Source organism: Pseudopodoces humilis, chromosome 23 (genome assembly GCF_049639895.1).
Source record: "Pseudopodoces humilis isolate 2021_Gansu_Grassland_sample_001 chromosome 23, ASM4963989v1, whole genome shotgun sequence".
Lineage (NCBI taxonomy): Eukaryota > Metazoa > Chordata > Aves > Passeriformes > Paridae > Pseudopodoces > Pseudopodoces humilis.
The window spans coordinates 8,881,449-8,903,044 of NC_142222.1; the positions used below are offsets into that span (position 1 = coordinate 8,881,449).

Here is a 21,596-nt window from a genome sequence, read left to right on the forward strand (position 1 = left end):
TCAATTTTGTGACTGAGAGCTAAAGTACAGCTATTCCTTATTCTGGTGATTTTAATGAGATGTTCTGTCACTGCCCAAATTACAGCTTTGCCCCCCTGCTCTCTGTACCATAAATAATAAAGAGCAGTGCACTATTAGAGAGGCCTAAGCCACATTTGTGAGACCTCAAAGACCTTTCAGGGAAAGGATTGTTCCCTGACTTTTGCTGTGTTTTCATGGCAACTGGCAGCTCCTGCAGCTGGAAAAGCAGCTCTGCTGAGTGTTGCAGTGGGTCTGAAGCTGGAGCTCTTGGGGCTGTTGCCCTGATTGTGCTTGCCCTGTGTGGCCTTCCTTTAAAAGAGCTGGAGCAGGCACACAAATACAAATGTGCTTATCCCTTACTTTAAAGGCAAAAATAAAATTAAATGGGCTGAAGGAAAACTATGTCTCATTTATGTATAATAATAGTATTTCTGGTGTAGTGTTCATATTAAAAATGCTAAAAAAGGATTAGATCATTTAAATTTAAGGCTCTTGAGTTAAACAAGAACAAAAATGGTCTATTAAGCCAATTTAAATAAATTAATTTGACCCTGTTTGTCTTCACACATATCAGCCAGATTTTAATTTCTATTTTTTTCCCAGCCTAATAACTTGGATATTAAGTTTTATGCTAGAACACATGTACAACTTAGCTTTTTTTTTTGTTTCAGATTCAATCTGTGCATTACAGCTGTAGGAGAGGACACCACAGCCTCCCTCTGTGGTATTTGCCAATCGTTAACGTTCACTTTAATTTTAGACACAGACACCACTTGTTAACTAGTGGTACATTATAAGTGCACTAACCTCACTAGTGAATTACAGACCTTACCTAAATTATTAACCATGAGATATCCTCAGCCTTTCTGAGGATGTTTACAGCATTCTGCTGTTGATCTTTAGTGCAGTTTACCTCCATGTATGACATATACCATGGGTGAAATCCCAGTGAAATTAAGTGACAGATGGACTTCCTCTGCAAAGCATCAAACCCTTTCCTCTTCCCCACAAGTCCAGTTCTGCTCTCCAGTTCTGCTGCTGTTCCTGTTCTGTCAAGATCCAGTCTAGGGGTGTTGTTTGTGTTTTATAAAAGAGAGATTTAAGGGAGAATTTTCCAGAGTTCTAAATATCGATGGCGTTGGGTTTGTTTGTTTATTTTAGGAGGGGTTTGCAGGTGGTAGATGCTGCTGGTTTTGTTTAGCCTGCATGGTGTGACATTTGAGAGCCTGGCTCTTTCTGCTTTTGGTTCGAGTTGCTGACTCTGGGAGCTTCCCTGTATTGATTTTGAAAAAAACCAAAACCACAAGTTATTTCAGACGTGGCTGGGGAAAGGGCTCAAAAATGCATCCATTTGACACTCATCCATTGTGCTGATTTTAGTCAGAGGAACAAAGGGGATCCTCACTGCAGTCTGTCCCTCTCCAGGCGGGATTTACAGCCCTGTCTGGCCCGAGAGTCACCAGTGGCTCAGGGTCCTTTGACCTGCTGTGAATGGGAAATGAGCAGGGACTTCTCCAGCTCCCAGGGCTGTGACAGCTCCAGGACCTGAACAGAACCTCCCTGAGATGAAGTGGGGGCTGTGCAAGCCCCAGATATTTTGGGCTGCTATTCAGTGCAGCCTTACAGCTGACAAGAAAGGCGTTTTGACAACCGGCTCCGTTCCCAGCCCCACGAGCTGCAGAAAAGTTCTGGCTTCCTCCACCCACGGATGCAAAATTGTTTTTGAGCCCACAAGGTAAACTAAAGATATAGTTAAAAGTACCAAGTGGCTGGGATACCCAGGGATGTGAGAATGAGCAGAGCTCACACAGTGATGATTTGAAACAAGCCTTGTGGCTTTTTAATAATGTGCCAAAGCAGTCTCAGTGGTGGGCCAGCAGGCACCATATTCCATCTTCTGTGAGAGAACCGGGCCCAGCAGGGCCCAGCTAATGCAGACAGCCCCTCCGCTCTGCTGGAGGAGACAGGCTCTGAGATGGCAATCAAGGCTTGATTTGCCAACACATTTCCAATGATTAAAATGTAATTAGCACAACTGAGTGCCTCCTCCCCAGCTAATTTTAATCCATGCTGTGACAGGCAGGCAGCCGGCTGTGCCTCGGCCCAGCAGCAGATGGAAGCAGAGGCAGCGGGAGAGGAAAACCATTTTGCGATGCGACTGTTCGCATCACAAAACCATCAGGGCGCTCGGCTCTTAGAAGGCCCTTGATGGCAGCACATCAAATTGGCGCTGTCATATCTGACCGTGGCAATGGCAGCCATCCTTCATGCTGTCCCAGAAGCACAGCAAGGCAATTTGCAGGCTTAACCCTTTGAGGTCTTAGCGGGAGGCGAGGCCCCGGGAAGGAAGGCGCCGCACGCGGGGCGTTTGAGCCTGATGTCCCTGCTAGTTCAGGGAGTGTTGTTTACACTCTGTCATTTGGCTCCATTTGCTCATTTTTCCAAGGAGGAGGTATGTGGCCAGAAGCATCATAATAACCAGTTAGTTGTTCCCACTAAAAGTGCAGATAAGGAAAGGAGCTGGGGCTCAGCGATGTGCCCGCACAGCCGGTGCGCCGGAGGAGAGACACGAGCGAGTCACCAACGCCAGCTCGCGTGGGAGGGGAAGCAGGCAAGCCCTCTTCTTTAGGAGTGAGGTGCTTGCCCTTCTCTTCCCAGTCATTTGGTTTAGTTGAAGTGGCTCATTGTCTTTGGTGTTGGTAAATGCAGCGAGTCCAGTGCGGTTCGAGTCCTTCCAGCTGTGAGTTGCAAAGAGTCTGTGCAGTTCAAGTCCTTCCAGCTGGGAATTGTGTAGAGTCCTGTACAGTTCGAGTCCTTCCAGCTGGGAATTGTGTAACAGTTCAAGTCCTTCCAGCTGGGAATTGTGTACTGGTTGTGTGGGAGCAAGCACATGTTCTCCTTGGGTAGTGTTTGCTGCTGCTGCTGCTGGAGCATGGATCCATTTGAATACACAAAAGATGGGAGTTGTCTCCTGTTCCTTTATTGCTCTGCCTTGTGCTACTGTCACTGTGCCATGTGTGATGCCTGGTGTTTCCCAGTGTTTGTTTTTTGGAGAAAAGTCAAACTTTTGGGAGGTGTGGCAGGAGAGGAGCCTGGAGGTGGCAAGTCCTGAGTGCAGCCTCCAGCCAGGCACAGTTCTCACCTGCCTGCATCTGCTCCCTGGGGCAACAGCAATAAACCCCTGGCTCTGCAGGAGCCTGGAGAACCTGAATTCAATTGTGGGTATTGACACAAAATCACTGAAGGGGCTGTAAGTGTGTGGGGTGGGAAGAAACGTGCTCTTGAGCTCTCCTCTGTTGGATGGGGATGGGAGCAGAGTCTTGGATAAATCCATGCCTGTATCAAAGTGTTCCTCAGTTCAGAGTATCCACTGGCATCTCTCCCTTGCATGTTAATAATTATTTTTTAGGAGCTCTGAGGGAAAATGTAAGGCTGCCTTGTGTGATGCTTTATGAGGAATTGCTGTCTCCCCCTCTCCCTTGCTCTGAAGGACCCCATTGGTGAACATTTTAGGTTTGGTATTGAATTTCCCATAGATCTCTCCCGCATCTTTTTATGATAGCTGCCACGCAGGATAGCTCTGCTTAATTTTCCTCCAAGATTAAATTGGTTGTTCAGATTCTTCTCATAGTCTTTTTATTTCCCCCCTCCCAACAGTCCTTCACATCCATACCAATGGCTCTGCATCCTTCTCTTTCTTTTCCTGTATTTGTAAATCACAGTGTCCTCTTGCAGCAGACTTTTTATTGATTACTCAAAAGAGGTAGTCGAGCTTAATAGCAAAGCTGAAATGAGTCTTGAAGAAGTGCTATTCCTGCGGCATGATAAAACTGAATCCTGTGAACATGAATAAAACCCAACACACACAGCGACACCAACACCAAATTTGCTGGAAAGCCAGCAGGATTTACCACATTTTGTGTGAAATGGGAAAACCTCCTGGCTCCAGAGGAAGCTCTGAGGTTGTTCAGAGCTCTCCAGTGTTGTTCCAGCATGGGAGGAGCTGTTGTCACTGAATGGAACTGGCCTGAACTGCTGGATCATAGGAGATCCGAAGCATTAACGAGCTGGCTGTGGATGTAGGAGTGGAAGGATGTGGATGTTTAGGGATTTATAAATTCCCATCATTTAAGGCAATGAGGGTGTGATCTGCTGTGACCTCCTGTCTAGCACAGGCCAGATGATCTCACTAATTAATTGTACTGCCTGGAGTACAGTAACTCTGACTGAACCAGGGCACAACATTTAGGCAAGGTTTTAATTTTTTTATTAATTTTATTTTCAGTTAGGGAAAATCTGCCCTGTTTTTAACTGAAGAATAATCAATTATTCCCCATTTTAAAATATGCATCAGTCCAAATTTGTCTGGTTTTACCCACTGCATCTTGTTATTCACTTGCTTTTTTGACTGAAGATAAAGCCTACAGAGGTTTTTGTGGGGAGAACATGTTTGAAATCTCAGAGCCTCCCTATTACTAAATTTTCCAAAGAGATGAGAATAGAACTTTCCATATCAAGAGTCTATAAAATAGAGGGAGCCTCTACGTCTCTAAAACATCCCTTGTGAGATTCCAAGGCTCTGTATTCACAGAGAGGATCTCTGGAGAAAGCAATGAATTTCCCTGCTCCACCTAATCCGTCTCAAAACTGCAGAGCACAGGTTGAGTAGTTTAAAATTCCTTTCTGTACAAGACTCGGGTGCTTTGCTGGGATCATCCAGCCAGAAATTCAGTGTAAATTCTTGTCTGTGGGGTCAGATCAAGGATTCTGCTCCTTGCAGGCATCCTGTGGATCCTCAGATTCCCAGAGAGAGTTATTTTGCATCCCCTCCTGCTTCGGTGTGTCCCTTCTTTCTTTGACAGAGAGTTTAGTGGGAAGTCCTGTGTTTGACATCCAGGATGTCTCCTGGCCCTGATGTGGGGCTCACCTCTGGCAGAGACAACTCCTGACAGTGAGAATTCTCATTGCAGCTGAAAAAGGAGCACATGGGCAGTGTCAGTAAGGCTGCATTGCCCACAGCCCTGCTCCAGCACAGCTGCTGCTGCCAAAACTCCTGTGTTTTCCATGACCCTCCTGGACAGGGATAACTTTCTGAGCACTGAGCTAAAAGCCAGCTATTCAAAGCAATCCCTTGCCTTGGCTGTGACAGGTAATTTGCCACTGCTGATAACAGTCATGGAGTTTGTGATAATATTTATGATACAGGAGTTTTTACCACTTAGTCTGGGGGTAGGTTAATGCAGCAGTGGGGAAAAAAAAACAACCAACCAAACCCCAAAACATTTTTCTTCTATCCATGCTAGGATGGCACTGGTGGTAAACTGAGGACCTGGTGTTCCACAGTGGATATTTGTATAGGAGGATGGCTCTTAAAATAGATATTTGGGTCTTACCTGAAGCTGCCTCTGCAGGAGGATCAGCAGAGGAACAGCTCCAGCCAGGGACAGACCCAGGGAAAGGCTGGAGATGTGTCAGGGAGGTTTAGGTTGGATTTTGGGAAAGGTTCTTTCCCCAGAGGTGCTGGCACTGCCCAGGCTCCCCAGGGAATGGGCACAGAGGCTGCCAGAGCTGCAGGAGCTGCCAGGGGTGGCCAGGTGGGAATTGTTGGGGTGTCTGTGCAGGGCCAGGGGCTGGGCTGGGTGATCCCTGGGGGTCCCTTTGGGTTTGGGATATCCCATGACTCTCCCAGCTCTCTGCTGTGTGTGGCCACGTCCTGCAGCACTGAGCCCCAGCGTGGCATCTCTGCAGAGCTGCAGAACCTACCTGGGAACAGCTCAGAGCAGGCACACAGGGCTTGGGGGCTGAGGTCCTCAGGAGGACAGAGCTGGGGGAAATGAGAAGCCCCCATCTCCTGGGTGGCTGCTGGGACACACCAAGGTATCACTTCTGCCACTGCTTGTTGGTGAGGGGGGCTCCAGTGGTGGATGCTGCGTATCAGAGAGCCCCAGAACAGTTTGGGTTGGAAAGGACCTTCCAGCCCATCCCATTCCACCCCTCCCATGGACAGGGACACCCTCCACCCTCCCAGGCTGCTCCAAGCCCCAGGCAGTGACAAATATTCTTAATCTCAGCCTCTCCTTGAACAAAAAATGGCAGAGTTCAGCTGAGAAATCAGGGATATTATTCCTACCTCTTAAAAGAGAAATACAGCTCCTGTTTTAAATTCAATTATTATAGTTGCTGCATTCTGGGGAAAAAAATAATGCCTTCGTTTCCTAATAAGAGATCACAGATTCCAAATCATACAAGCATGTATGACAAAAAGGAAATCTGAGCAAGGCAGGCCAAAGTGTGCCATTGTCTTTACAATTTATATTTACTCGCTCTACATTTAGAATAATCCTTCTCTTCCTTCAGGTCTAGTACAGACAATTTATCAATTGTACAAAAATGATAAAGGCAGCAATAAATAATAATAGTAATAATAATACATAGCAACTGTGTGAGTGATGAATTATAAAGCAGAGGGTGGAAAAGGGAATGAAAGCACAGCACAGAATCCAGTTTGCAGGGCTGAGTACAAGGCTGAGCTATTTTTCTGGCATTATGACTATGAGGAGCATTTATGGGAGTTTGCAAACAGCTTAGAACACAAATCATTTTGTTTCAGGTTATATTTATAGGGCTTCGTTAAGGGGTTTTTAGTATCCATTAAAATCCAATGTTCAGAGGTTTATAGCTCAGCTGTTAAGGTCTTATCCCTAAGGATCCATTGTTTTGGGTTGTTTGGGGAATTATTATTACCATTATTATTTATACAATTCAGTTTAATTTATTTAGGCTACTGTGAAGACACAGAACTCAAAGGCTAAAGAGGTCTTCTTTGGGAGAGAAGAGAAAATATGGGTTTTTATTATTTCTGGTTTATTTCAAATATGATTTCTACAACTATTTTATCCTAGAAGTCAATGGAACATCTCTTTGTGTGGGTTTCAGTGGCCATGTTGTGCTCAGAGTTGCTGCAGCCTGCACAAGAGAGCAACTGCTGTGCAGTGCTGTCGATGCTGGATTGCTGCTGCTGCTCTGTGTGCCTTGCTCTAAGTGAAAACAAAAATAATTTTCAGTTCAAATGATATAATTTTCCAGAGGTCATGCACCTTAGTTGGTGAAAGATGAGATCTATACTGAAAATAAGCATGGTGTGTCTAGGGCCTGATCCAGGTCTTAATGCTTTTTTTCTTCTTTTTTATTTCTCCTATTTACTAAGACCAACATTGTCTAAGAAAAATGCCTTATTATCCTGCACATTTTCTAAACACATACAGTGAAACGAAGCAAATCCTAGGGAATGTACCATTTAATAGCCCAAAGAGATGAAAAGTAGAGGGTTGACAGCAGAAGGGAGTAAGTGACTTGCCTGAGGTGATCCTGATAGCCAGTGACAGAGGTGGATCTCCTGAGTCCTAGCCCAAGGCTATCTTTCCTCCATCATCTTGCTTTTCAACCCACAGTGCAGTATTTTTGGTGAGAGGTGAGTCAGGTCCAAGGGGTATTGCTGGATCACTCCCAGTTAGGTGGATATGGAGGGTTAAGGACTTGACACACAGGGAAAATGGCAAATAACATATCTGATAGTTGTTTCATAAACAAGCATGGGAGCAGTGAACTGTGTTCTTGAGAGAAAAAAAAAAATCTTAAATGCACCTATCATGGAATTAATATACTGGTTGTTCTTATTGAAATCATTTTCTCTTGTACCCAGCTTCCTTTGTGGCAGTATTTCCCAGCTGTTTCTTGTTTAATTCTAAATATTCATGACATTAATTCTATTTAAGTCCTATGCTGTTATCTGAGACAAAATGTCAACATTTTATGACAAACTGCTGTATCCATTGCTTAGAGTGTCCCTGAGGAACCTGTTTGCTGTGGCTGACTATCAATCTCTGATGGAAAACCTGATTGACACCAATAAAAGCTTGGTAGTTCTCATTTCCCCATTTAAAAAGATCCAAACAGCTCAATAGCCATCCAAGATCTTTAGAGTGTTTTTAGCCTGTGCATAATTCATCATCTCAATTATTCTGCTTTTTTAACTTGCAGTTTTGGAATATCAGACCTTCTCCATCAGGTCAATAGAGCATCCAGTTGCTCTCTCCTTACCCTTTCCTTTCTTGTTGCAGCCACCCAGGACACCAGGTTCCTTTTGGGCCCTGGAGAGGCCTTTTCATCCTCTTTTCTTCCTGCCACAACCTTCTCGTGGGTTATTCTTTTTACTTGCCTGTGTGAAAGCAAGCTCCAGACCATCCAAGACGTGTCATCCATGCAGAGAAAACAAGTTGTTGCCTCCAACCTCTTGATTCTGTTTTCAAAGTTAACTCAACCCTCACTTAGCTGGTTGGGGATTTTTTTTGTTGTTGTTGTTGCAATTTCTGTTTCTGGCAGCAGTGAAGGAAGGAAGAGATTCTCAGACCCCAGACTGTGAATATAATGCTGACAGTAAGGAAAAAAACATTTAAGAGGAATGTCTTTGAGATACTGAGGTCAAACTTTGGCCATCTGGCAGCTGGGAAGAGCCATGTGTGAAGGCACACCAGGCACCTGCTGAAGGCAGAGCTGCAGCAGCAAAGTCTTCAAAGGTTTGCTGGCTGCTCTCAGCCATGGCATGGGTTTCATTTGTAGCTTCTCTTATCGAGCACAATTCCTAAATGAGGATGGTTGCTTCACTTTAAGGACGTACAAATGACTTGCCCTCACCTGTCAAGCATGATCCTTGTATTTTACCAGGCCCATTATGAACGCAATCTTTCTGTCGAGAATTTGCATACCTCCTTTCTTGAAAAGTAATGACAGCAATTTCTTTCCCTGCGCTCACTTTCTGAGTGTCTCATTTAACAGCACCTGGGAAACCGACAGGCGCAGAGATGAGAAGTGAAAGAGAGCAGTTGATTAAATCATCATCAAGTCGGGCCTCAGAAAGTCAATTCTGCTTCCCGTCTGCAATGATATCCTTTTATCTTAAAGTAATGAGCTATGGCACTTTTGCATCCGGTAATGCGATAAGTTCTATTAGCATGTTCCATTTGCTTCACAAGCAAGGGCAAGTCATTTCAGTAAGCTCATATCACTGCAATCAAAGCAATTGGCTTCACAGGCAGAGAAGAAAGAGGAAAGGCTCAGGGTGATTTTTATGGATCACAACACAGTGTAAAAAATAGATTCTTGTATTATTTTAACCCGTAACATGCTTTGCTTCTTGTCAATCAAGGTGTTTTTATTTCATTAGCCTGTAAGTACCTCAGATTTGAAGACTCAAATTCCAAACAGAACTCATGAGCTAAGACCAGGAGTTCTGGAAATTAAGAATCTTTTCTTATACAGGTAACACCCGCTAATGCAGTATTAGGCACTGACTTCATTAAGCACTGATTAGTTCAAATCTTTCCTGTTGACTTAGTCTGTCGGTACAAATGCACATTTTTATTATTATTTACTATCATTTTTTTTTTTTTTTTTTGAACCCTGAAAAAGTACTTTTGAGTGGAGAGGATGCTAAACATGACATTACACACTGCAGATTGCCACCAGTTGAGAGGGTGCTAAGAATAACATGACAGCTGCAGCCAGCAAGGCAGGTAAGGAGGCAGCAAATGTGCATCCCAAGTGCCTCCCAGTGCCTCCCAGTCCCTCCCAGTGCCTCCCAGTCCCTCCCAGTGCCAGCCTGCCCCTGCAGGGGACAGCCCTGCAAATACAGGGGGCAACACAGCAGAACCAAACCTCGGAACAGGACTTGTCTCTCAGGGTCTTTCTGGAGGGAAGTCCCCCCCTTGGCTTTACAACCGGTTCCCTGTGGTCTACCAGGAATATTTGGGCCTCCCACCAGGTGCCAAGGATATATCCATGTCCTAGGGAAATGTAAGGTGGGTCATCGTTATCCTGGACAGCAATATAATCCAGAGTTTTCATTTTAATACTCTACATTTAATTCTTTCTTATCAAACCGTTTTTTTGTTGATGGTAGAGCTAAAAGGAGCCACTAATTGTGTCATTTTATAATATAAAACAATCATTAAAGTCCCGGGAGGGAGGAATTAAAAAGAATTGCAGCTGAAAAACATTCTAAGTTCTGAATATTTTTCTTGTCAGGGGCCCATGATAACTTCAGATGTCCAAGACTGATACATTTCATCTGAAGTGAAGTAGTTTGGATAAAATGGAATTCAGATTAAAGGTCAACATTGCAATCTTTTGTCCAGACTTAGGTAATTTGTGTAAAATGGGACTTTTTGGTGAATAATCCATAATTTTAGCTTTTAAGAAAGCAGACCTTAAACTTCTCAGACCATCTCTGTTTCAGAGCCATTCCTTACAGTGAATCACAGTGGATAATGGCGAGGAATTGCTAAGCAGGCTGTGATGTTTACCAATTTGTGAGATGCTATATATATAAGATTCCTTGGCAGGGAGCTCCATTCTGGATGCTGCTTGCAGCAAAGTCACAGATAGGAAGGAAAAAAGTGAAATTCTTGCTCTTAGTTTCTTTGTGACTCTGCCTGTCTCCATTTCATCAATTAGAAAATTGCCCATTTATTCCCTATCTGTGTCTCCTTTCATCTGGGAGATGTTTTTTTTCTCCTTTTTTCTTGGAAGCAAAGGTCTAATTGTATAGCTAAAATACCATCTTTGCCCTTTCCAGGGCTGCCAGTTTGTCATTGGTGGAGAGATGGACAAGAATATTGTAAATGTCAGTATGAACAGGCTGAGGTCTGGGTTTTCCCTCATTTTCTTCAGATTTCTTTTCAGCAGACAGATGAGTAGAATCACTTTGTTCAGCGCTGGCGTTGCAGCAGCTCTGACTCCTTTGGTGGCAATGATAAATGGCTCCAAGATATGAAATAGCTGTTCCAGCAAAGTCCATTGAGCAGAATAGAGAACAATGCCCTCCTCAATGTCATTGTACATGAGATATTCAATGATTGCCACTTTTTGCACAAGAATGTGTTCAATCAGCAAAGTACAGAGAAATCCATGGTGTTGCTTCAGCCTGAATGAGCTGGCGAGGTGGCACAGACCTTTACTCAGCTTGATTTGGACCAGGCTCTCTCAAGTTATTAAAATGGGCTCAAATTAGAGCTGTCACCACATAGGGTGTGTGATTTTTGAAACGTGGCTTTGGGATCAGGCTCATTCCACGGCTGCTGTGGGAGATGTGCTGTGCATTTTAACTTTCTCCACCCGGGACAGAGGGCTGGGGAGGTGCAGCTAATCTTTAGCCTGATCTTCAGTTTCCCTTTTATTTTAAAAAAAACACAGGAGCAATTATGCCTCAACTGGGAACTGGGAAGTTCTTTTTCCACTTCCCACTGCGGGTCTGTGTGTGCAGGGAGTGCATCTGCTGCAGGCACAGCCCAGGCTGGCTGCTCCAGGCTGGGGCAGAAAGAAGAGCTTTCTGCTTTGGTGGTACCGACATCTTTTGACTTTGTATGTCTTCTTCCTCACCTTGGCTTGATTTAGGGATAATTATTTGAATTTTGGCTGCATCACACCTATGAAAATGCAAGGTTTTGGGTCACTGACTGTGGTTAGCATTTCTGGAGTAGGGAGCTGCAGAAATGTTGCAAAAGGAGGCTTGAACACTTGGCATGTGTGTGTGTGTGTGTGTGTGAGGTGATGTGATGGCTGGTGACTTCAGTTATTTAAGGGATTGGAACAGTTTCAGTGATAACTGTGGCCACTTTGTACAAATCACAGTCAGTCTGGTCTCGTTATTACCCCAATTATATAGAAATTAGAAGCACCCTTAGCATTTCCGTATGTCCTGTAAGATTTTTATCAATGAAGATCATTTTGAGTGAGCTTTACTTGCTTTGAATTTTGTTGGTAGTCCCATAGGTCCTTTGGGAAAACTGTTGAGTCGCTTCTGGCCAGTGCAAGACTCTGAGAAGCACAAAATACCCATTTTTCAGAGTGCTCCCACTGAGCAGCCTGTCAGGCTGTGATCTGAGAAGCTCTCACAGCATTTTGGGACCATGTGCATGTGAAAATTTGGCCAGCCAGAGGGCTGGGGGTGCTCAGCAGTTGTGCCCATCTGGGCTTCACTTCTGTGCCCAGCACGAGCTGAGGGCTGGCCAGGGGCTTGCGTAGGGAGAATTTGGCAATTTGGCTCTGGGCTCCTCTCAAGCCTGGCCTGGGGTGGCTTTAATCAGTCACAACTTGTGTTCAGAGCAGAGACAGAAAGTGCCTTGAGCTGAGAATCAGAGCAGGAAGCCTCTGTTTGTTGAGGTGTAAAATGTGTCTGCAGCCTCCTTGTCCTGATTTGTCACATTACCGCTCTCAGCTTCCACTGAAGCTAGTGGCACTTATCCAAAAATCAGGTCAGGCTATCTCTGAATGATGTTTTGGATTCCCAGTTATTTGCAGGATATTCCAAGGCAGCCTGTGCACAGACCCATGGTTTCCTGACAAAAGACGTGGGAGAGCACCGAGAAATGAGCTTTTTGTAATAGACATGGAATACTGAAAAGCTGCCCAGGCCAGAACAAAGTATTTCCATCACTTCAATTCCAAAACAGTCTGGAGCTCTGAGAACCACAAAGCACTTAAATCATTTTACTTCTTCCTGTGGCCCTGGGAGGTAGGGAGATGCTGGAGGAATTGAGTGAGCAGTACAGACTCAAGCCTTCAAATTGACCAGTAATTCTGAATAATCAACTTCATGGTTGTCAGCTTCAGTTTCCAAAATGTGCTCTCCAGCCGTGGGGAGCAGCGAGGCTGCAGGAGATGGAAACACCTTGTGCTTCAGCACCTCTGGGGACAGCTTGCATCCAGAAATGTAAATGGGCACATCAGAGCCCGGGTGGGTGTGCGTGAGCACGGTGCCCACAGTGCCTGGGCATGGACCCTCGGGCATGGGGACAACATCCAGCTGCTCCAATTCTGTTTCCAGCCTGAGTAGCAGACATCTTTCTTCTCCCTTTTTGGCATCACCCCTGCACACAAACTGCTGGCTGCAGTGCCAGTGCAGAGTCCTGCACACACACACACCCCCAGGGACAGGTGCTGTGCAGATATCCAACCCCAGGGCACTGCTTAGAGCCCTTTCTTCCTCTTCCTCCTTTTCTTCTTACACCCAGCTGGTCCCCAGCACGCTGCCACTGGCCCAGGACAGCCCTGCTGGGCACTGGGCTCTCCCTGGTGCCCAGCCCCTGTGTGAGAGGGCAGGAGCTGCCCAGGGCCAGGCTGCCCAAACGTCAGGAGCCGTTTGCCGAGCGCATTTATTGCCTTTGCATAATTTATGAACCGGAGGGCTTTGACCATCATCCGTCTCTGCCAGAGGCTGGCACGGAGGGCTCTGGAGGCCGGAGCTGTAAATTGGATGGCGCGGTCCTGCCGAGCTCCCAGCAAAGTCCTCGGGAATTGAGCAGCAGGAATGGCAGGGTTTGCTCCGAGAGCCACACGGGCCCCGTGCAGCTTTGGCAGCCGCCCCAGCACGGAGCTGTCACTCACTGGGCACACTGGGAAGGGAACAGGAGCATCTTTAATGGCCTTGGCACCCGCCCTGCTTCCATAATGGACACCAGTAGGTCTCGTCCTGCGCCATATGCTTAGCTCTGGAGACAAGGTGCTTCTGGGTACTGCGGTAATTATTTGATGTGGAATTAAGCGGACCTTGAAATTAGAACTGGACTGTGGGAGAGCAGGAGGTTTGGAGGTTTAACACTTTAGTGGGAATGGCCTCCCAGCCACTCTGCTCTGCAGATTCACTCGGGTGTGTGGAGCTGTTCTGCTGGCAAATTCAGATGTCAGTGCTGGCAAGTTCTCTTGTCCCCAGGTACCTCCACGATGCAGGGAACACAAAAACCCTGAGCTTTTCCAAGCTTATGAGTCAGTAAAAACTACAGCAGAGGAGAGATTCTTTAAATCAGACCAGAACTGGGGGAAAGGAGAGGCTGCAGAGTGCTCTGAACACTGCTGGGTCACAGGACACCTCCTCAGGTGCCCTGCACAGGGAGTGGGTGGCACCTGGAAACCCTCTGAACCCTTCTGCTCCAGAGGAATCGCTCTTCCCTGCTTAGACACCCACCTTTTCTTTCCCCCTTTATTTTCACTTTTGGATTCAGTCTGATCAAGACTTGGAGTTTGCCTGGAGGGTGGGCAGAGGCACAAACAAATGGAACAATTGCTCCTTTGCTCCCTGGGAAACACAAAGGAGGTGCTGATGGATCCTGGGGAGCTCCTGGCTCTCACCATCCAGGGGGAGAAGGTGGCAGAACCCAAAAGCTGAATTTTTCCAGTAGCCGTGAATCAGAAATAGTAAATGGAAAAATCTTTGTGACATTCATGCTTGTGACATGCTCTGTGATTCTTGGGGATGTCCTGTGCAGGGCCAGGAGTGGGACTGGGTGATCCTCCTGGTCCCTTCTGGCTCAGGAGTTCTCTGATTCTGTGCCGTGGTTTTCATGGATTAAAATCCACGAGCAGCTTTTCTTTTTTGTAAATACAGGGTCACCTTTATACCAAAATCTCATACAGGCAGTCTTGTTGAAGTCAAGATGCGTTCTATTTATGGGGTTAGGTAGGAGTACTTTATATCAATGCCATGCTCTTCTAGAAATGCTTTCCTTTTGTCAGTTAAGTGGACTCTTCATTAATTCGAACATTGGATGAGGTTTTAAAAATTAAAGCTAAAATTGTCCCCTGTCTTCATGTTTCTTCTCATTTGTTTGTTTCCAGAGCAAATACTCTGGTATTAAATAGGTGCAACCAGTGCTATATCAATCACTTCAGTTATTAAATAAATTTCACTTCCTTTTCTATTTGGAATCAGCTGCAAGGAGATTGTAATTTTATCTAATCTTTCCTTCATTTAAAATTAGTTTAAAAATACCTAGAAATAGTTCTTAGCTCTAATTTGTTAGTACATAGCTCAGTGGTGTAGGGAAGGCACCTTTTCACCCCCTGTACTGATGAAGACAAGGGAAAAGCCAGTGAAACAGAAAAGTTATAATTAAACAACAGGCAGAAGATGAGTTGATTTGTGCAAATCAAGTATGTGTGTTTGTGGGAGTGTTTGGCTCTGTCTGTTCACATCCCACTGTATAGTTAACCTTTGGAATTCACAAAATAGAACTAATTTCAAAGCAGTTTGGTTGTCTTACAAAAATCCTCAAAGATGCAATAAACATGATATAAATACCTAAAGAGCTTAACTGAGTGCTGTAAGAACCTGCCAGTCAGCTGGTCCTCAGGCAGGAAAGCCTGAGTCTCCAGTTTGGTGATGTTTTCCTTGGAAATGTTTGCCATGCAGTGGCAGAGGTGAGTTCAGTCTTGAGTGATACAGACAATTCCTCCTCCAGAGCCTACAGCTGTAGAGAGAAACAAAACAAACCCCCAGGAGGAGGTGCAGGTACCCAGAATTTGGTGGGAGGGATCAAACCTGTGAGTTCCAGGGTTGTGAGAGTCCTGTTGCCAACACAGATTTTGTACTTCTAGCAAATGCAGATGTGGTTTGGGTTCTGATGCTTGTCTTTAAGAAACACTGAGTGATCTAGTCCTGCTCTATTCCTACAGTAATAAAACTTATTTAAGAACTGAGCAATGGCACTGGGTAAATATCAGGAGTCTCCAGAGTTACCATTCAGCATTCTGTAAAATTGTGGTGTCTGTGCTACTCCCAGAGAGCCTCAGGGGATCAGTGACCGTGGCACGTTCTTGTTTCCCTGTGATCTCTGGGTTCTTCAGCTCAGCAGCCATCAGCACAGCACAGGGTGACTTTTCCCTGTGCTCCTGGGGAACAGCAGCCTTGCAAACTCTTTGTGCTGGGCAGACCTGAGCATCTCCATGGAGCCCTGGAGCTCCCGGCATGAGGAGCACTGCCCATCCAGAGAAAACACACCAGCCCTCCAAGGCTGTTTTTCTTCTTTCCTGATCCAGTTTTGGAGTCTGAAGGTGCCCATCAGCTCCTGTGCTCCTGAGCTGAACTGACAGAGTGCTTTGCAAATGGCTTTTGCTGTGTGCAGGGCTCTTTTTTCATCATTCAAACACAAAAATGTATCCCCTGCAAGAGCAGTGGAAATCTCCTCCCGTACGGTAACTGAACTTGTTCCTAAAGGTGCCAGATGTGACAGCCAACATTTATGAATGTATCACCCATCTTGTTCACAGAAAGATTTATCTTTTTTCTTTTGCTGTAGCAAGTTTCTCTTACCTGTGCTTTTTCTCTTTTTGTGTTTCAGTGTGACAGCGACAGTGATCAAGAAGAAAAGGTAAGAAAGAAAACCAATATGGGAGCAAAACTAATTTATTGGATTCCCTTGTTCCTCTTAATCTATTACTTACTTGAAGTTTCTTCTTGGATTAATCTAAAGCATCTCTATACAAAGAAAATTCCTGTCTCTAATTTAATTTTGGAATAGACCTCCAAGGAAAGAGAATTCTAATGAATATTTTGGAGGCTGCACAATTCATCTTTAAGCATATTGATGCCAAGGTCTGTGTGGGTTGTTCATGAATGCCAGTCTCACTACCAACCCTTTCCATGGCTACACTTCCCCTTGGAAGATGTAACAGCATCTGTTGGTGACCCTCACATTTGCACTTCCTCACAGTTATTTAACCCCTGTTAGTGCCTGCTGTGCTTCTCTGCAAGCAAGGGCCTCCAAATTCCACCTGAAGTGTTCTGGTTGCTTTATGTACCTTTTAGAAATAACATTTGGAAACTGTACATGAAGTCAAGTAACACAACTTGCTGATCACTATCTCCGTGATTTTGGGTTTCTGTGTGGGAAAGGGGGGAAAATTAATGCTGAAAGAGTCAGGAAATGGTCTCTGATGCTGCTTATTGTTCAGAAGACAAATAGTAATGAAGAACTGGTATCCATACTGATGAATATTTTTATCCATTATTTTATGTCGTGAACAGACTAACCATTTTTCTTTGGCAAAACTGAAATAATCATCCCAGAAAAATTGGTCTAATTTCTTTATTTCCAGGTTGCATTTTGTGATTTTTATTTGTGTGTTGAGCCTTAAGGGATGTTTTGATAATGTAATCACTTTTGCCTCTTCTTTCCCCGCATAAATTGGGGAGTGGAAGTCAGGGGAGGGTAAAATAATGTCAGAAAATGTTGTTCTTATAATAATGTTGAACTGGTTAGAGTTTCATGAGTGGTTCTGTTAACCAGCTCTGAGGCAGAAGAGGAGGGATGACCACGCTGGTGTGCAGCTTATCCAACAGCCAAGTGCAAATATGCTGTAAAATCCAGGGGGAAACAATGAGTACAAAAATCACCTTCCATGAATTTAATCAGTTTTCTACAGGGTTTGTGTAACAGGAAGCCAAGGAAATTCTCAAACCATTCTGTATATAACTTCCAAAGCTTTGCCCTTCAGCTCTTTTCCCAAATAGAGGATTTTTTTCCTCATGTTTCTTAATAATTTGCTAACTATGTTAAAGAACTGCTGTTTACTTTGAAATGCAATGATTTTCCTTGCATAAGGGAACTAATCACTGGAGTTAATCAGTGTGACAACAGAAAGGGGAGGTTTTGTTGGGTTTTTGCACAGAATATTAACCTGCACTTTTCAATATGAATTTTTAATGCATTACCATTACATTCCATCCTGTGAAGTGATTATTCATTTTCAGGATGTTCCTTATGCAGAGGAAGATGATAAACTGAATTTCAGCTTCTATGTTTATGGCGCCCAGAACCAAAAGTGTAATTTCCTGTCACTGCAGCATTTATGGAGCTGAACCTCTGCCTGTTTTCACTGAATTCTTCTCTTGCAGCACTCCTGTGTAAAAAGGCAGAGGCAGCTTTTGGGGATGGAGGAGGGATGCTGGTTCAGGATGGTTTCCACAGCACAGTTACAAGGGAGACTCAACACTGTACCTCCCACAGAATATCCCAGTACTTACGTGAGCAGGATTTAAAATCTAGATGTGTATTTCATCTCCGTGCTCTGTATTTTGTCTTCCCCTTAATGGAATGAGATTAAGTGGAGACCCAAATATCCCTAAAAATTCAGTGCTTTCCAAATGTCAGAACCAGACCCATCTTTGAGCTCTACAGCTCAGGCCCAGTTCTGAGAGATCACTGCTCACCCTGGTATATTTATTCAGGCTGAGCTGGCAGCCCAGGCAAAGATCCAAGGGCCTTGTTCTGCTGTTAATTTGAATTCAGCATATGTAGCCTGTTATAAAATGCGAGACATCATCATTTGAGCAGGTCAAGCATATTCAGATGAAGACAAATGGTGCTTATTTGATTTTCTTAAAATCAGGAAATGAAAAAAGTGCTCTCTGGAGAAATCATGTTCTGCCTGACTTAGATGATAGACCAAGGCATGTACCCCAGATAAGAACAGGCGCTGGTGGCTGGGTTTTATCTCTGAAGGACGGTGGGGACTGTCAGCTCGCTGACATGTGCATTATCCATGTCATTTTAAACAAAGTGACCTGCAGAAAAGTGCACTCTGCCGTGACGTGATAATGGGCTGTTGGATGACAGGTAAAGTACACACTATAAAGGAGGCTGTGCGTTATTCCTTTGTTTAACTGACAAGCAGAAACTTCTTTTCTTCAGACAGGCAGGATCTTTTAGATCTCTTTCAATAGGGCCCAGAAGATTTTTGAATTCCTGCTTTAAATGAAATAACATCTTTAGGACAAAAAGTTCCTGCGAGCACTCTGCAGTGGGAGAGGTGAGGATGGTGGGTCCTGTCCAAGGGATTTCATCAATAGTGCCCAACATCCTCAGTTTTCATTAATATCCAGGAGAGCTGGGGGTGCTCAGCAGGATTAGAGGTTTGAAGATCCTTTACCCAAATGCCTTAGATCATGATGATATTGGCCTCCAGCTGTGGAGCTGTTCTAGCAGTGAATTGACAAATTGCTCTTGGTTGGACCTCGCTCAGTGTGTTCTGAGGATTGTGGAGTCATGTCCCTCCCACCAGACACAGCTTGGCCTGAAATGTTTCTGGGAAGAGATCTGTTTTTCCTTAGGACTGTCTCTTGCAGATTTCCATAGCCTGTAGTGTACAGAATGTAGGGTTAATTGCTGCAGAGCCATTTTGTACTCGCTCTTCAGAAAATGCAAAGGAAGCAATTTTGCTTCATTTAGGATTTTTGAGGGCGAACCCCCACTGATCCTCCATAGGAGATGCACAAGAGGTAGAAGTAATGCATATAGGTACATATTTCTGCTAGAATTAACAAAACCTGGAATCCAGAAAGATAGACCAGAGCCTCTGATGAGATATGGGACATGAGAATCAGGAAAGGTGTGTGACAGGTGGAGGGGCTGAAGGATGAGCTGCTCCAAGCTTGCCTGGGTGGGCCACTGTGAGCAGCAGAATGATGGAAGGGGAAGGAGCTGGGATGGTGAGGAGCAGCAGGATGGCAGTGGGATGGTGAGGGGTGGCAGTGGGAATGGCACTGGGAATGGCACTGGGAATGGCAGTGGGAATGGAATGGCAGTGGGATGGTAGTGGGAATGGCAGTGGGAATGGAATGGCACTGGGAATGGCAGTGAAATGAGAAGGGGTGCAGTGGGAATGGCAGGGGAATGGCAGTGGAATGGCACTGGGAATGGAATGGCAGTGGAATGGCAGTGAGATGGTGAGGGATGGCAGTGGAATGGAAGTGGGAATGGCAGTGGGAATGGAATGGCAGTGGGAATGGCAGTGGGAATGGAATGGCAGTGGAATGGCAGTGGGAATAGCAGTGGAATGGCAGTGGGAATGGCAGTGGCTCAGCCTGGTCCTTTTCCCTGCCTTGCTCCGTGCCTCTGTGGCTGTGTAAATGACGGCTGATAGCTGATCTCTGTTAGGTGATGGCTGTGCCTCCAGCCTTTAATTGGAGTCACTTTCTATCTGTGGCTGCCCTCAAACCAGACCTTTCTCCAGAGGCTTCTGGGGAAGAAGAAACAAGGATATTTAATTGAAACGATGATGCAGCCCCTGCTTAGCGGTGCTGTAGCTAAGGCTGTGTCAGCATCTCAATTTTAAATGACATATTTTGGGTGGATAATTTGTCTATTTATACAGACTCATGCTCCTTCACTTCAGTTTGACACACAGGACTGGACTGGAGCACTCAAAGCAGACATTTCACCCTCCTGTTGCTGAAAAGCCTGAAGAGGTAGCAGGCTCTGTGCTGGGTCTGTGGAGGGAGAGTACATTTGGAAGAACTGCATCAGAGTGAGAAGCGCTAATTCTTACAGAGTTGTCATTTTCCATCCTGGGATCCTTTCAGCAAGTGCCACTGGGATTTCTTACTGAATCAGAAAAAAGTATGGATCCCAGGGGAACTCTGATTTTCTCCATTAAAAAGTCTGTCAGTCTTACTCTTTGAGCAGGTCTCCAGAGCTGATAATCTAAAATTAGAGCAAGCTATTGCACAGCTGACAAATTTAAGTGCAACTGTATTATCTTTTGATATCTCGATACAATCTTTAAAATTATACCCATGGTAATTAATACAATATTAAAAACATAAGTGCAAACACAAAGTTTGTCTTCTGGAAATCAAAGGAAATCTTGTTTGGAAATGACATACAAAGAGCTCTGATAAGGAAGTCAGGTGCTAAAGATGAGGTAAGAAATGAGGTCCTGTTTTATTCTCCGTCTCCGCCATCTCCTCTCAGCACTCTGTTTAATTTTAAAATTAAAGGCTCAATCTGAGGCACTTTAGTGATTTTTCACTTCTTAAGAAAATACTTCATTGATCAGGGAAGCTGCTTTGCAGTGTACACAGAGCAGGGCTGCTTCTGGCTGGGCTTTGATGGGATGTGCAGCCTGAAAAAAACATCACTATTGATGGTAGTCCTGTGTTTATCTCAGGAGAACCTGATCCATTTAGGAGGCTCTTGAATCCCACTGGAATGAGGATGGGTGGGTGTTGTGCTTGCCAAGGAGCCTGTGCTGGTAGGACCACGTTGCTTCATTATTTTTCTCTTTGAAAGAATATTTTTCTCTTTGAAGAGAGTTGGGGTGGTTTTTTTATCCCATTCTTCACCCTTTTCAGCCATAGGTGCAGGTATAGGAAGATTGGGGGTGGTTTTCAGAGGAAAACTTCAAAATGTAAAGTGTGTCATCCCCTGTCTAATAGTAAAAAGAAAGAAGTTGCTGTGTGTCCTTAGGTGCTGTGAGACATTGGTGTTTCTCCATGGGAACAGCAAGGAACCCCTGGGGAAGAGCTGCTGTGGTGTTGGAAAGCCCTGAGGATCCTGGAGGGGCTCTGGGGCAATATGGGCTTTCATGGGGGCTGCTGGGGACCCTGCCCTCCCCACATCACATCTCTGGGCTCTGGGGGACAGCTTGGGCTGCCAGAGTGCTCCAGAAGGGCAAAGCACTGCTCACGAGGCAGCTGGAACTCCTGGGATGGTGGGCACCAGCCACCACCTTTGGCAAACCAAGGGAAACAGTGGCTGAGAACCCAATTTTAATCAATTACTTCAGGTCGTGGGATACTGCTGTCTTACTGCTTGGCATGTATTTATTTTGGCTAAGGGTAGGATTAGAGAAATCATTCCTCAGCATTACTCCAAAAACTATTTCTGCAGAGCTGGGATGTTTCCCACAAGGGCGATTTACACTGAGTATTTGTACAGGTGTTGTCTTTTTAACTCTGGAAA

The 21,596-nt window shown here is 45.0% G+C and overlaps 1 protein-coding gene across 7 annotated transcripts in view; it reads left to right on the plus strand.

The window, feature by feature from the left end:
- AUTS2 (activator of transcription and developmental regulator AUTS2) overlaps positions 1-21,596 on the plus strand; it is a 663,646-nt gene that overhangs the window by 446,283 nt on the left and 195,767 nt on the right. For all 7 annotated transcript variants that reach the window (XM_088066212.1, XM_088066213.1, XM_088066215.1 and 4 more), the window contains one exon: positions 16,194-16,223. In XM_088066212.1, the coding sequence (XP_087922338.1) occupies positions 16,194-16,223 (30 nt within the window). The remainder of the gene's footprint in view (positions 1-16,193; positions 16,224-21,596) is intronic.